We start from the raw sequence: 15,116 nt of genomic DNA, 5'->3' as shown, positions 1-15,116 counted from the left end.
TACATTAGGGCATAAAGGCTAAATTCTCTAATGGAGTCTCAATTGAGAAAAACTCTCTGTGATTCATGTTTTTATTTTTTATTTATTTTGTTTTATACATTGTGAACTCTGTGTAACTTGGTCTTCATTTGATACCAATGAACAGAGCAGGTTTTTTCTTTCTTTTGAATTGTAGATGTTTGTTTCCCCTTTAAATCCAGAGTTGTGTCAGCCATGTTGTTCTTTCTAAAGATTAATTAATACTGTTTCATATTTTACTGGCCATTCTAGTTTCTTTAAGTAAAGAACATAATACTTAGAAATTACATGGATAAAGAAGAGACTGAAATTAGTGCTAAAAGCCAAGTGAAATTTTGTCTATCAAGATGCAGGGAAATCAATAAGTGGTGATTAACATCAGGAAATATAAACAGCTAATATGGAACTTTCTGTCGTTACTGATGTTATTCCTCCATCCCTTATTACATGAAATTGCCCTTGAATGTCCATTTATTGTTGGCATAGCAAACATGTTTCTTTTGCTTTAAAAAAACAAAGTCATCTTCAAATTTAGTGAGTTTTTACTGAACTTACACATTGTTATTCCCATGAACAATGTCAAGAAAAATTAAAGAGCAGTAGGGGGCTTTGGTCATGTATATTGATATTTATCTGCTTTATTTCTCTAGGTTTCATATAAATTGAAAAATGATTCCTGAACGTACCCTCAAAATTGCTTAGCAAAAACATAAGTGACAGTAGAAAATAGTGAAATGATGAAGAAAGCATTTATAATTCTTCATTCACTCATTCAGCTATCAGTGTTTGAGTTTCAGGCACTGGCTTGGTTTAAGAATGAGAAATGCATCCACAATAACAATGATAATAGAAACATCAACTAATGTCATGTGCCAGCCAGATACTGTTCTAAGCCCTTTACACATAGCAACTTCTTTAAGGAGTTACTTAAAGAAATTGGATTAAATGATTCCAACAACCCTACAGAGTAAGGATTGTTAGTATCCCCATTTTACAGATGAAGAAACTGAAGTACAGAATGATTAAATATGAAACCCAGATCACACAACGAGTAAGCCATGGATCTTGGGTTTGAACTTCCCCTCCTCACTTTACACTATAATGTCATTATCCTCTGGGAATCTATTCTCTTTCTTTGTGTGTTTTTTAAAATAAATAATACTTTATTTTTAATTCATTTTTTTGTTGTGGTATAGTTGATTACAATAGTATATTAGTTTCAGGTATACAAGATAGTAAATTTTTATAGATTATATTCCATTTAAAGTTATTATAAAATATTGGGTATACTCCCTGTGTTGTACAATATATTCCTGTAGCTTATTTATTTTATACATAGTAGTTTGTACTTTTTAAACCCCCGCCCCCGTCTTGCCACTCCCCACTTCCCTCTCTGTAGGAATCTATTTTCCAATGAGGGAGAAGAACACTAATAAGACAATTAGAATAGCATTGATGCTAGATAGAAGTTAGGTAGGATGCGTGGGGAGGTCCTACATCCCAGGAAGGTTGTAGGAGAGAGAGAGAGAAACAAAGGAAAGTTCTGAAAAGCAACAACTTATCAGCATCTCTGAGAATGAGAAGAGCTAGCTGGGCACAGAGTTGATGAATGGGGGCTTCAGTAGGTGGGCACCTTTGTGCAGAGGCTCAAAGCCCAAGACTGTGCTAGATACAGGGAGATGGAGGGGCGTCAGTATGTCTGTGCCACTGGGGATGGACGTGGCAGAGCCTGGAAATGCGGCTGGTCATGCAGGGCCTTGAGTGGATGGAAAAGCAAATGAAAAAAATTGAGTGAGGGAGGTACTGGCAGCAAAGAAGATAAGAGGATGTGGAGCGGGGGCAAGACTGAGGCAAGAAGGCCATGTCCTTTGGTAAAAGTATCTCCATGTTTGAATGTCTGTTAATAGACAAATGTAGCTGTTGTGTAGTTGATAATGGTCAAGGAACTGTGTCTGATGAGAAGAGGGCAGAGTGATTTAAACAGGCCCCCAACTCTACAGTGCTTTTGACGGCGGCTGTGCCCAACACAGCTGTGGTGGCCACGTCTGAGACGTATTTTCAGCCATGAACAGAGCACTGTTCTACCCAGCTGCAACACAGGAAGGCACATGAGGCTCAACTCCTATTAATTCTTTGGCCATTCATTATTACAGTGACCTTAAAGTTCCCACTGGGCATTCAAGTACAACGTCATGTGTAACTCTGTTGGAATTCCATTGTAATTCAGTGCATAAGGACCAGGAAAACTTTTACCCAACTTTTGGCAGCTAACAAATAAATAGACTTACATAAATCTCTCAGAGCAAGGCTTCCCTGCTACTGACAGCGAAGACCCTGGTGATTTTGCATTTACATGGAGTGAACGGTATTTTCTTTTCTCTACATTCTCTAATTACCTTCTTTCATTGTATACAGATTTCAAATGTATGCATGCATCAGGCTAACATTTGCTTAACATGTGGCATTTATATTATCCCAGGCAGCAGAGAGGGTGGATCAGAATACTGAGGTATCTTGTATGTCCTGTCATTATAGAGTGATGGCTCCAACACTTGTGTCCTTGAGTGGTGAGGGAAATCTCCACAGAGGAGATAGTGAAATTAAGGTAGACCTAGGACAGGGGAGTCTTCCCTGCAAATGTCCCAGAGTAAGGCTTAGAAGGCACATTCCTAGGAAGAAGAACTTCTTTGAAGTAATATTATGAAATACTAAGCAATGAAGATGAGAAAGCAGGATAAGTGAAGTTTGAATGATGGTGAGCACGTGGGGAATGATAGATTGATGTATCTTATATTTTATCTAAAGTTACATGTTTAAGGGACAGAGAATGAAGGCAGAAAGACCAAGGTGAGGATAGGAGACCAGTTGTGAGGGGAGAGTTCACAAACTGGGGTGAAAACCATGCATGTATGAAGGAAAGCATCATGTGGGTAAATCACAAAAGAATGGCCTACAGGATTTTATGACCCTCGTTTCTGTTTCCATGGGTAGAAGAGTCAGAGGACTTCATTTTTCCGTGCCTAGGAAATGAGGAAAATAATGACTTCATTGACACAAAGGTCAACTAGTGGGGCACCCAGTTGGGAGAGGAACTCTAGGATGGAGTTTTCCCCACCTTACTGGATGTGGTCACAATAATTTCTGGTTTTTGTTGTGAAATTTTGTCAAAGATATTCTTAGGATGTGTTAGTGAACCTGAAGAGTTGAATGAATGAATGGGGATTCCTTGGATTTTTTCATTCATTGAAAGGTTTGAGTCAGGGATTTCCTATTTAGAATTTGGGGAGCTGCCAACTCAGGAAATCTGTGGATTTCTATGAAAATATTTAACAAATTGTTTAATTTTGAGATGGAAAGCTTTGATGTATCAGAGTTCTTCAATCTTGGGCCTTCTATGAAAGACAAGATACTCCATGGTAGCTGGAGTGACGGTCTAGTAAGTTTTTGAGTGTTAGTGCCAATATCTTTGAATTAAGTCCTCAGTCTTACAAGCAGGAATATTCAGGGGATTAAATGAGTAAAATGTGCCATCTTACATTTTCTGAAATGTCTACTATACAGACAGTGAGTGTAGGCTCTTGAGCCAACTCTCTGGATTCAGATCCCAGTTCCGCCACTTATACTGGGAGTAAGTGATTGGGGCCAATTATTACCTTTTCTGACTCAAGTTCTCATCTGTAGAATGGGCATAATAATAATTCCTACTTCATAACATTCCTGGATGAATTAGTGCCTATAAAGAGTTTAAACCAGTGGATGGCCTTTAGTAATCACATAAAAATATTAACGATTATGAGTATTATTTTTGGTAAATTGCTTTGACCTTCTTCCTCTGTGTCTTAAATTTTTAAAAAACTGTGAAACATTTAAACATTTTACCACTAAAACTGTGGGTTGCCGAGAGAAAAATACATGACTTAACTGACTTGGCTGTTGGGAGGGCTAATCTGACAGGGTGTGTACGAATGTGTCTGGTACATATCTCCACTTTTAGCATCCAACACATAAACACACGTGACACACCATGCACTTGCACACAAGCAAACGATCATTGAGATCTTTATAAGGATTGCATTAATTGGGAAAAAATTGACATCTTGTTAAAATTTAAGTTTTCTAACATATGAATGTAATGTATTCCTTCATCTACTTAGATCGTTGTTAATTTATCTCAGTATTTGAGAGTTTTATGTATAAAAATTTGACACATTTTTGTGAGATATAGTCTGAAGTACTTGATTTGTTTCATGCTATTTTAAAGGGTATCTTTTTTTTCAGATTTCATCTCTACCTGTTTGTTACTGGGATATAAAAGTGAAATTAATATTCCTACATTGATTTTGAATCTATCAACCTTGATAAACTTAATTATCTTAATTTTTATATGAAGATTATTATTCTGGATGTTGTATTACATAAACATATCATCCAGGAATAATTTTTTTTCTTTCTTATTTTTCAGTCCTTATACATTTTACTTTGTTTTCTTGCTTTATTGTACTGGCTAGTAGCTCCAGTACAGTGTTGAACAGAATTGTTGTTAGTGAACATTCTTTTCTCACACACGATCTCAGAGAGAAAGCTTTCAACATTTTACCCTTAAGAATGTTGTTTTCTGTAGGTTTTTGTAAAGGTGCTTTATTAGCTTAAGGAATTTCCCTTTTATTCCTAGTTTGCTGAGTTTTTATCGTGAATGTAGGTTGAGTTTTGTCAAACTTTTTTTCTGCATTCATTGAGATAATCTTATGGTTCTTTTTGTTTTCTCCTATTTTTGTTAATGTGGTATATAATTATGATTGATTTTCAAATATTAAACCAATCTTACATTTCTGGAATAAACTCAGCTTCATCATGCTATCCAATCTCTTTATATATGCTGGGATTTTATTTACAATTTTTTTGCCTAGGATTTTTGCAGCTGTGACCATCAGTGAGATCTGATATATAGTTTTCTGTTCTTGAAAATTCTTTATGGTGTGAAGGTTATTCTAGACTCATACAATAGGTGGGCAGTGTTCTCTCTTTACCATTATCTGGAAGAGTCTGTGTAAGCCTGGTGTAATTACTTCCTTTAAGATTTTATATAATTTTCTAGTGAAGTATCTGGGCCTGGAGTTTTCTTTCAGGGAAGATTTTAATTAAATATTCAGTTTCTTTAGTATATATAGAGATCTGTTCAGCTATTCTATTTCTTCTCATATCTGTTTCTGTAAGTTGTCATTTTCTAAGAGTTTTTCCATTTCATTTAAATTTTCTACTTTTTGACATGAAGTTGTTTATAAAATCCTCTTACTATCTTTGATGACAGTAGAATCTGTAGCATTGTTCACTTTTTTATCCTCAAAATTGTGTTTTCCCTTCTTTCTTCTTGACAGTCATTTATCAATTATGTTAGTCTTTAGCAAGAACCATCATTTGCCTTTGTTAATCTTCCCTGTTGCCTGTTTTCTTTTCCATTAATTACTACTCTTATTTTTTTTTATTATTATTATTTTTTTAATATATAATGACCCAAATAACACCCCTCAATATCATCTAAGGTCTCTGCTTTCTATAGCTACTTTATTTATTTATTTATTTATTTATTTATTTATTGGCTGTGTTGGGTCTTCGGTTCGTGCGAGGGCTTTCTCTAGTTACGGCAAGTGGGGGCCACTCTTCATTGCGGTGCGGGGACCGCTCTTCATCGCGGTGCGGGGACCGCTCTTCATCGCGGTGCGTGGGCCTTTCACTATCGCGGCCCCTCCCGTTGCGGGGCACAGGCTCCAGACGTGCAGGCTCAGTAGTTGTGGCTCACGGGCCCAGCTGCTCCGTGGCATGTGGGATCTTCCCAGACCAGGGCTCGAACCCGTGTCCCCTGCATTAGCAGGCAGATTCTCAACCACTGCGCCACCAGGGAAGCCCACTACTCTTATTTTTATTACTTTCTTCCTTCTAGTTTCTTTCAGATTAATTTACTATTCTTATTCTAACTCTTTAAGATGGATAACTAGATCATTTATTTTCAATCTTTCTGTTTTCCTAACGTAAGCATTTAAAGTGCTACAGTTTCCTAAATGCTTAGCTCCGTGCCAAACATTTAGGCACTGATACTCATTATCAATTCACATTTAGTAAAAACTTTTTTCTAATTTCTATTTTTATTTCTTCCTTGCCAAGAAGTATATTGCTTAATTTCTAACAAATGGCCAACTTTTATAAATTTTTGAAAAGAAGGTTATTGAGTGTATTATTTTATATATATTCATTGATTAAATTTGTTGATGGTGTTCAAATCTTTTATACTCATACTGGTCTTTATTTTTGGTTCTTCTTGTATTAATTAAAGATGTGTGTTAAAACCTTCCACTGGGGTCATGGATTTGTCTACTCTTTGTAGTTTGATCAGGTTTTGCTTTCTATATTCTGAAGTTATGTTATTTGGTTTGTACATGTTAAAATTGTTGTATTTTCCTGTTGAATTGGATCATTAATCAATAGAAAGTGACCGATTTTAAAAATCGGCCTTAATATCTTGTTTAACTAATGATATGGCTATACCATCTTCCTTTTGATGCTTCCTTCATAATACAAGTTTTCTATCACTTTCTTTCAACCTGTTTATGTTTTAGATATCTCTCGTTTCTGAGAGTCACTGTCTTTTACTTGCAACATGTAGTGCATGCAAATTTAATGTGGTTACTGATATACTTAGATTTAAATCTGTGGTTTTTATTGTGTCTTTTTTTCCCTTGCTCTGTTTTTTGGGTTTTTTTCATTATTTTCTGTAATTTTCTTCTATTTTCCTCTATATATAAGCACCCTTTTGCCATTTGTTGTTGTTGTTGTTGTTGTTGTTGTTACCCTAGAGTTTATAGCATGGCTTATTACCACAGTCTAATATTAATTGTTACTATTATCATCTTCCCAGTCAATTCAGGCCCTAGGCTTTATCTTCTGCACCCCCCATGCAGGTAACAGATGCAGAAGTTCAAAATTTCAATATTTGGCAGAAATTATTAGAGTGAAATTGACTTTGGAGGTTGGTAATCTCCAGAATTCTTGCAATATATTTTACACTCTGATGTTTTCTTATTTTTATGTCAGCCTAATGGTGGCTTTCTCTTTTTTTCAAGGTATTAAAAAGTATTTAGCTATTATTTAACTTTTTTTAAAGGCAGGTTTGCTATTTTCAGAAAAGGAGCCATAATGTATATTTTTTAATAAAAAGTAGTTCCATACATTTTCCATAGTTTTTATTATCTTCAAAATGCTACCTGATGTAATTAGCTTTTTTCATATTTATGTCACTTTTGTGCAATAACAACAAGAAAAATGAGGCTAGCTAACACTTACTGAATAATTACTATGTGCCAGATATTGTTTTTAAGGGGTTTACATTTATTAATTCATTGAATCCCCTCAGCATCTCTATAAAGTAGAAAGTCATTATTCCCACTTTTCAGATGGGAAAATTAAAGCACAGAGAAGTAGAGTACATTGCTTAAGCTCACCTAATGGAAAAGAGACGGGTTCATTGCTACCTACCTGTGGATCGGCATCCAGGATCTGACACTTAATATGTCTCTGCTTTAAAAAGCAACAACAACAACAATGAAAACAAAAATAGGGCACACAGATTGGTATTTGTTTTTACTTGTTTATTTCAGTTTTAATTTATTGATTTTATATTTTTATTTATTTTGATTATGTGATATACATCCATTATAAAAGTAATCAAACAGAAAGCTTCCTGTTATTCTCTGTAGCTCCATCTTCCCTCTTTCTTTCCCTCTCCCCCCATCATATTGAGCTATCATTCACAGTTTGGAGTATATCCTCCAGAGGTTTTCTCAGTATGTGTGTGTGTGTGTATATATACATACTTACATATTTCTGAAACTTAGTTTTTCACTGTATCTAGCTTTGAACCTCTGTGTTGAGGGCAAAGGTATTTTTGTGGGTGTTCTTTTCATATTCTCATTGTTTTTTAAAGCTGTATTATATTGCAGAGTGTAAATCTATTTAGTTTTTCCTCTTTATTTAGATAAGTTTAGATATTTATTTTATTTAGATATTATCTTATTGATGATACTGAAGCTATTTTCTTTTTTAACTACTACAAACCATACTGCATCACACATTCATGTACTATCCCTGCGTCCTTGTGCAAAGATATTTGCAGGTTAAATTTCTTGCCCTGGCATAAAAGGAGCAATTGTGGCATCCATAACATTTTCTCAAATATTGTGAGGTTGCCTACTAAAAAGTTCTACTACAAATTCTGCTATGGAAGAGAATAGTCAGGAATGGACCTACAAATATGTAGACATTTAAAATAACATAGAAAGCAGTATGATAAAGGAGTGGGGGAAATATTGATTATTCAAATTCTTGATGTCAAGTCACTTGACTAGGGGAAGTCTTTTACAAGAAATACCAAATCTAAAAATCAGCAGGGAAAAACATTGATGAATTTGGTCATGTAAAATACATAATTTTTATCTTTAAAAAATTATAAACGAGACTTTTTAAAAAGGTAAGAAAGCAACAAACTGGGAAAATGTTTGCAACAAATATGACAAAGGACTGATTTCTTTAGTATCCAAAGAGATTTTATTTGAGGAAAACATCAAAGCGGGGGGGGGGGGTGGATAGACAAATAGTAACTTCTTTCCTTTTTTTTTTTTTTTTTTTGGAAACAAAACTTAAGATAAAAATTTAATATGAAAACTAATTTAACCATCTTTCACGTGTTACCTGTTTAATTCTAGCAAAACTCTATGCTATAGGTATTATTATTATTCCCATTCTTTAGAGAAGAAATTATTGTTCAGATTGATTGAAACACTTTCCTCTAGTCACTCAACTTTTAGAGGTAGAGCTTGAACTCAAACCCATGTCAGTTTGCTTATAAAATCAATTTTCTTAAGCACTTCCCTGAACAGTTGCCTCTGGCAAGGAAATAAGCTGGATATCACTAAGAAACACATTAAAATGACCAACAATCATATTAAAATGCATTCACCTTTGCTTATAATTTAAAGAAGTGAGACATTAAATACACACACATGTGTACATAATATTGTATCTCTCCATAGGCAAAGATTTAAAATATTAATAACAATTTTTAACAAGAGGGTGAGGTATAACTGGATTGCTCTTATATTTTTTAAATTTGTTATTGAAGTATAGTTAATTTACAATGTTGTGTATGTATGTATGTGTATATATATATATATATATATTCTTTTTCAGATTCTTTTCCATTATAGGTTATTATAAGATACTGAGTATAGTTCCCTGTGTTATAGAGTAGGTCCTTGTTGTTTACCTATTTTATATATAGTAGTGTGTATATGTTAACACCAGACTCCTAATTTCAGGCTTGATTTGCTCATCTGTAAAAGGGGGATAATACTTACTTGTGAGCATTACAATCTAAATATATAAAAAACATCTTAGGACAGTGGCACATATTAAGTGCCCAATAACTATTATAAGCTGCTCTCCCCAAATCCCCTAACACCCACCCACCCCAAAAAAAAGAACAGAAATAAATCTTTCATCTCAGTGAAGATGAAGGCCCAGAAGAAGAAATGCCCCAGACACTCATGAGCTTTCATCAGGGCACTGGATTTAACGACCACTTTCTAGGATTGTGCAAGGATTTCCATAGTACATTCAGTTCTACATCCCATATTCTAGATCTCAAGTCAAAGCAGGCAATAGATAGAACAAAAGGAGCCAAGGGCCTTGTGAAAATAATATACGGCAACATTCCCTACATTGTCTATGGGTTGGTGGTGTAATGGTTTATAGCCAGATGCTCCCCAGCCCATTTCAGGGCATTATTAACCTTCTGGAGTCAGTGAGTCTGGAAATTCTAAATATAAGTTATTAGAAAAATGCAAAAGCTCTGTACTAATATCCTCCCTTTTCTCAATATTTACTGGCAACCACGTGTTAATTGAGAGAGAAATATTGACTTTGAAGTGACCTAACTCACCTTTCGTTTTAAAGCTCTGCATGCACAGAGCCACATAACAGTATTGCAGTGTTTAATCACTTTTGAGAGCCAAAGTCTTCTCTTCAGTACTGTCGGTTCCAGGAAGGCAAAGTCACCAAGATTCTGACAAGCCGAATGGCAGTTGGTCTTGTGACTTTCTCCTCAAGAATGTTTTTCCAGTGCCCAATCAGTTTGGCAGACTTTTATCTCCAAGTTTTGAGAAGAAACATTTCCAATAGACCTTTTTCATGTGTATAAACTAAGAAGTAAACATGGCAAAATGAATCTACAGCTGTTCTTGAGCATCAGAGAAAATGACATGTATGTGGTTTGTCTACAGCACATTTAACTGGACGGTCCCATTCCTTTCATTCCTGGCCTGTTTGATACTGGCAGTTGCCACCATCACTTTGTATTTCATTCCACTGCGGTACATCATTTTAATCTGGGGTAAGTTTGGCATGGTCCTTTTGCTAGCAATCAATTCCAGGTAAGAACCAATTACTCATTTTTAAAGTGTGGCTATAAACTTTAAATGTGCTCTTGTTGGCAGTTAAACATGAGATTAAGAAAAGTATTTGGGGAACAAAAACTTCCAGGACCTCCCTGAAAAGGCCAGTTACGTGAAGGATCAGCATAGATATTTATAGGCCTCTTGCATAATTGCAATCAAATAAAAATGTGATTGTGCATGCTATTTCCCTTTGGGCTTTCAGAGTCATAAATACTCTTGAATAATATACTGCTGTGGCCCAGTAACTTTCAGGAAACACTGTTATTCAGAGTGAGCAAACACCTGCATCTTGCCCTTTATATTATGTAAAAGTAGATCTAGCCCCTGCTAGCCTGCTCCTGACACTTTATCTCCCCTGGAAGGAAAAAAATAACCTAACCCAATACTTAAATCCAGAAGCAGTGAGGTGAAAGGGAGGGACCCTCACTGACTACCTAACCAGTTCCTGAAAGGAAAGAAAAAGCTATTATTTACCAGGGGAAATGGTGAGCCTATATAAGGTTTAGCTGCTTTTAACAAAAGTAGAAACAAAAACAGCAAACTGGAAATAAATTTCAGGACTTGATTTACTACTCAAGCTAGCAATTGGAAAAATTACAAGCAACTTTGTGAATATTTGTGTCTCTTGCTGGGTGGGCGCTGGTTTGATATAAGGAGAGTGCATTGCAGTTAATTGGAGAAGCAATCAACCCTTTTCTGGAAGAATCTATCAGTTCTGGTTTTCCATTGCTCAGCTCCTGTGACCACTGCTCAGTTTTTTGTTTTTTTGTTTTTTTTTAATTTTATTTATTTTTTTATTTATTTTTGGCTGTGTTGGGTCTTCGTTTCTGTGCGAGGGCTTTCTCCAGTTCCAGCGAGCGGGGGCCACTCTTCATCCCGGTGCGCGGGCCTCTCACTGTCCTGGCCTCTCCCATTGCGGAACACAGGCTCCAGACGCGCAGGCTCAGTAGTTGTGGCTCACGGGCCTAGCCGCTCTGCGGCATGTGGGATCTTCCCAGACCAGGGCTCGAACCCATGTACCCTGCATTGGCAGGCAGACTCCTAACCACTGCGCCACCAGGGAAGCCCTACTTCTCAGTTCTTAACCATAGTTACTTCTAGGGATCTTCAGATGTTAAGAGAGATTCAGAGAAGTTCCAAATGTAAGTGACTGTGTTGAGATGCATTCATCTTTAAGCAAAAGCTGAAAGCCTGCAAATGCCAGGGAGAGGGGGAGCTATAATATTTCTAAAACCATTAAATGTAGACCATTTCCAAAGAGAACCCAGGCAGAATCCTGCTGATGAGGAAGGCCAAACCTAGACATTCAGAAATGGGAAAAGTCATGGGAAAAATGGAATAACTCATAACATTTCAGAAATAGAATGATTTTGAGAGAGCATAATCCATTCATAATCCATTCTCTATTTTATCCAGGAGGTGAAAATCCTATTACATAAAGTCTCTCTCCTTTGTAACAAGCCCTAGAAAAGGAAAAGATATTCTAACTCCCTCTTCAGGGGTCCATTTTAATACTTGATGACTCTTACTCTTGGAGAAAGTCATCTCATATCCATGCTTAGTTTTTGTTTGTTTTTCTGTTGTGTTTTTCAGTTTTAGCACATTGGCCCATATTTGACCTTTAGGAAAGAGAGCATGGAGCTTTTCAGGGGCCCATTGATTAAGAAGGAATACGTGTTTTATAAAAGCATTTCCCTGAATACTCATATACTACTGAATGTTATCTGTATAGATTGAATAATCTCATTCTTTCTTGTTTTTCGTTAAGTGTTAGTTTCTCAGTCCATTTGCTGATCACATTTAAAACACAGATCTTAAAACTGTTGTCTGACCCTAACAAGAACTTGATCCAAAATTACAACTATTTGGCCAGTGTTTTGCTCTTTTTTAAGTTGGTGTGAGTTGACGGTCAGCTTGTTAAATACTGTTGCACGTGATTTCTTCATCCTTCTGGTATATACTTGATTTGCTTTTCTGCATCTCTCCATCCAGAAAGAAGACTATACTATATTTCTTCCTTAGATTGTCAGTATTGGGATTCCAATCCATCTTTCAATTTACCCCACATCCCTTTGACTTCTCGTCTTATCCTTCAAGTTCTTGGCAGCTTTTCAACACCAACTTTTTGCATCTACTTAATGAGACACTGTTCTATTTATTGTTCAGCTTATGGATGAAATTATGAAATAGCATGGAGTTTAAGATGCTCTCCTGGATGAAAATAACCCTTTGATCTTTATGTTCTGTGTCTCATTCTTTAGTTTTATGTTCTAGACAGAGGTTTATAGTTTATTGATGAGCTTACCATAGATAAGCCTTGACTTATCACATGATCTGTTGCCTCTTCTCATCATGTAAAACCTGCCATACCATCATGGAATATATTCTGCCATTCTGTTAGGACTTATTCTTTTCCAAGACAAGTTAGTTATTAGCTAGCACAGATCCAGGACTTTCCTTTGCACATCTCTTACATGATCATATTCTTGGCAGAGAATTTATCATGTAGAAGAAGACAACTTTATACGTCTTAAATTTCTAGTTTTCCTTTTAACCTTATTAAGCATCAAAAGACTATTTCTTATCCTAAGTTACTTACTCATTTTCATTGAGTCCTGAAGTGGTGGATAAGATCCTTAAATTTTTTTGTGCAATGTTTTTTAACCTTTTGGAACAAAATTTTTTAACTCTGTGTTCATATTTCCCTATTCTTTACATCCAAATAACATTTTTGTATAAGTATTTATTAAGTAGCACAATTATTTAACATAAGTCTATGAAAGCAGCCTAGTTTCATGATGGCTGTGGGGAATATTCCTTGACTCACCAACTTTATTGTAAGGTTTTAAATGGTGAGATACTTTCTTTCCTCTTTAACCGTATAATTCCTAGTGCAGCTACATATAGGTAGTAGATCTTTAGTGGGTACTTGGCAAATATTTTATGAGTGGATGAGTCTGCAAGTTTAATACCTGTGATCTACATAGATGGCATTTTTTGAGCTCACCACCTCTCTTATTTGGGAGTGTAATTATGAAAATTAAGTTAGAAGTGGTTTAAGAGGGAATTTTCTCTAGAAAACTGTATCTACTGAATTTCAGTCATTTGTTTGTTGTATGTGTTTCTAGAAGGCAAGGCACCTTTGAGGATTAGATCCCATGGAGGTTTTCTGTACCTTTTGAGAGGTTTCCCATATTCCTTCCATTCTGTTCTTCATCATAGATGCTCTAATTATACTTTTTCAGTTCTGATCTTAGCCACTTCTGATTTTCCCAGGTAGATTACAAACTCCCCAAGCCAGATTTTGAGCTTCTGGAAAGAAACTGTGACTTATTTAACTTTGTACCTCCATTTGATAGTACAATATATATCACATGGAAGACACTTAGTGTTTGATACAGGAGCAAGCAAGGACCCTCTGCCCCACCTCACCCACCCCCACCAATATTTTGCAGTCAGGGCTACATGCCAGTCACTCATAAAATGTTCTAATTCAGTTTCAAGTGTTTATTCCCTATTGACCGTATGTGCAAAGCAGCCATGCGATTTTTCCTCTCTCTTTCTCCGAGTGATTTATTTTTTTAACCAGAGGGCTCATTCTAATCCACTGATCTATTCAATCTATCATCATTGAATGATAGTGTCTTTCCCAAATGTTAATCTCTTGGTATTTAAATCCCACTTTCTTTCTTCGGCTAAAAAAAAACATAAAAATTCACAGCAGATATGCTCTATCTGTATTGTTTAGGTTAAAAAATCTAAAGGTACATCTAGCATGCTACTGGAGAAACCCACCACTTCCAAATTTGGTATGTAGTCACATACCTGCCAGTATAAAGACTCTTCCATCACCGCCTGCTTTGTTTTCTTGGCTTATTGACATCTACAGTAATGATGGTGGCTCCCTTCATTGTGGTGGAATTTCAGATTATAGAATCCTCTTGCCTTTGTTGTCCAATGTGATTCTCCCTTCAACCCAAGGAACTATATAATATAGGTCTTTATTATTCAAATTTTAATATAAGAAATCTAAGGCTCAGGGAGGTTAAGTAATTTGTCTGAAACTACAGCTAATAATATATGGTGAGGCCAGAACTGGAACCCAGCTATTCTTGTTCCCAAACCCTTGTTCCTTGCCCAGTTGCCCTTTAAAGATGACCATGGGCTCTATGATCCCCTCTTGACACTTGGTTTTACACGGTAGATAATATGGTGGAATTACTGACATTTGAGCCTGTGACATCTTAACAAAACAAGGTGTGCTTTTGAAGCACGCAATCTGAGTTCCTTATAATTTTTAATCTAACAAAGTTTTTCAAACATAGACTGTCGGAGTGCTTTGTGGACTTCTTCTGCCCTTATTGGTGCATTTGAGCTACTGGGCAGGTTTATAATCTTCTCAGTGACTAAGAATGCAGTGTTTTGATCGGCTGTGGTATTATCCCTGCCTGGCGGTTCCTTGTAGAGACTCCAGATGCGCACACTATATATAATTAACAATAGAAGATATATCTTTCCTCAATACGTCTTTGTCTCCCTTCATCATTTTGCTTTGTCTGTTTTCTTTTGCCAAAAAGCCCATGCTACAATTAAATG

General features: G+C 36.0%; 1 protein-coding gene across 17 annotated transcripts in view; it reads left to right on the top strand.

The window, feature by feature from the left end:
* The window catches only part of MCTP2 (multiple C2 and transmembrane domain containing 2), a 259,511-nt gene that overhangs the window by 235,849 nt on the left and 8,546 nt on the right, over nucleotides 1-15,116 (top strand). For 15 of the 17 annotated variants that reach the window (XM_082449078.1, XM_082449070.1, XM_082449077.1 and 12 more), the window contains one exon: nucleotides 10,347-10,456. The exons of 1 other annotated variant lie outside the window; for it this stretch is intronic. In XM_082449078.1, the coding sequence (XP_082305204.1) occupies nucleotides 10,347-10,456 (110 nt within the window). Of the gene's footprint in view, nucleotides 1-668; nucleotides 1,155-10,346; nucleotides 10,457-15,116 lie in introns of those variants that run through there. One more of the 17 variants, XM_082449064.1, reaches the window with a different exon arrangement.

Source organism: Balaenoptera physalus (assembly GCF_965194825.1).
Source record: "Balaenoptera physalus genome assembly, chromosome: 2".
Classification (NCBI taxonomy): domain Eukaryota; kingdom Metazoa; phylum Chordata; class Mammalia; order Artiodactyla; family Balaenopteridae; genus Balaenoptera; species Balaenoptera physalus.
Note: the sequence above shows the minus strand (reverse complement) of the source record. Positions and strands in the feature narration are given on the sequence as shown.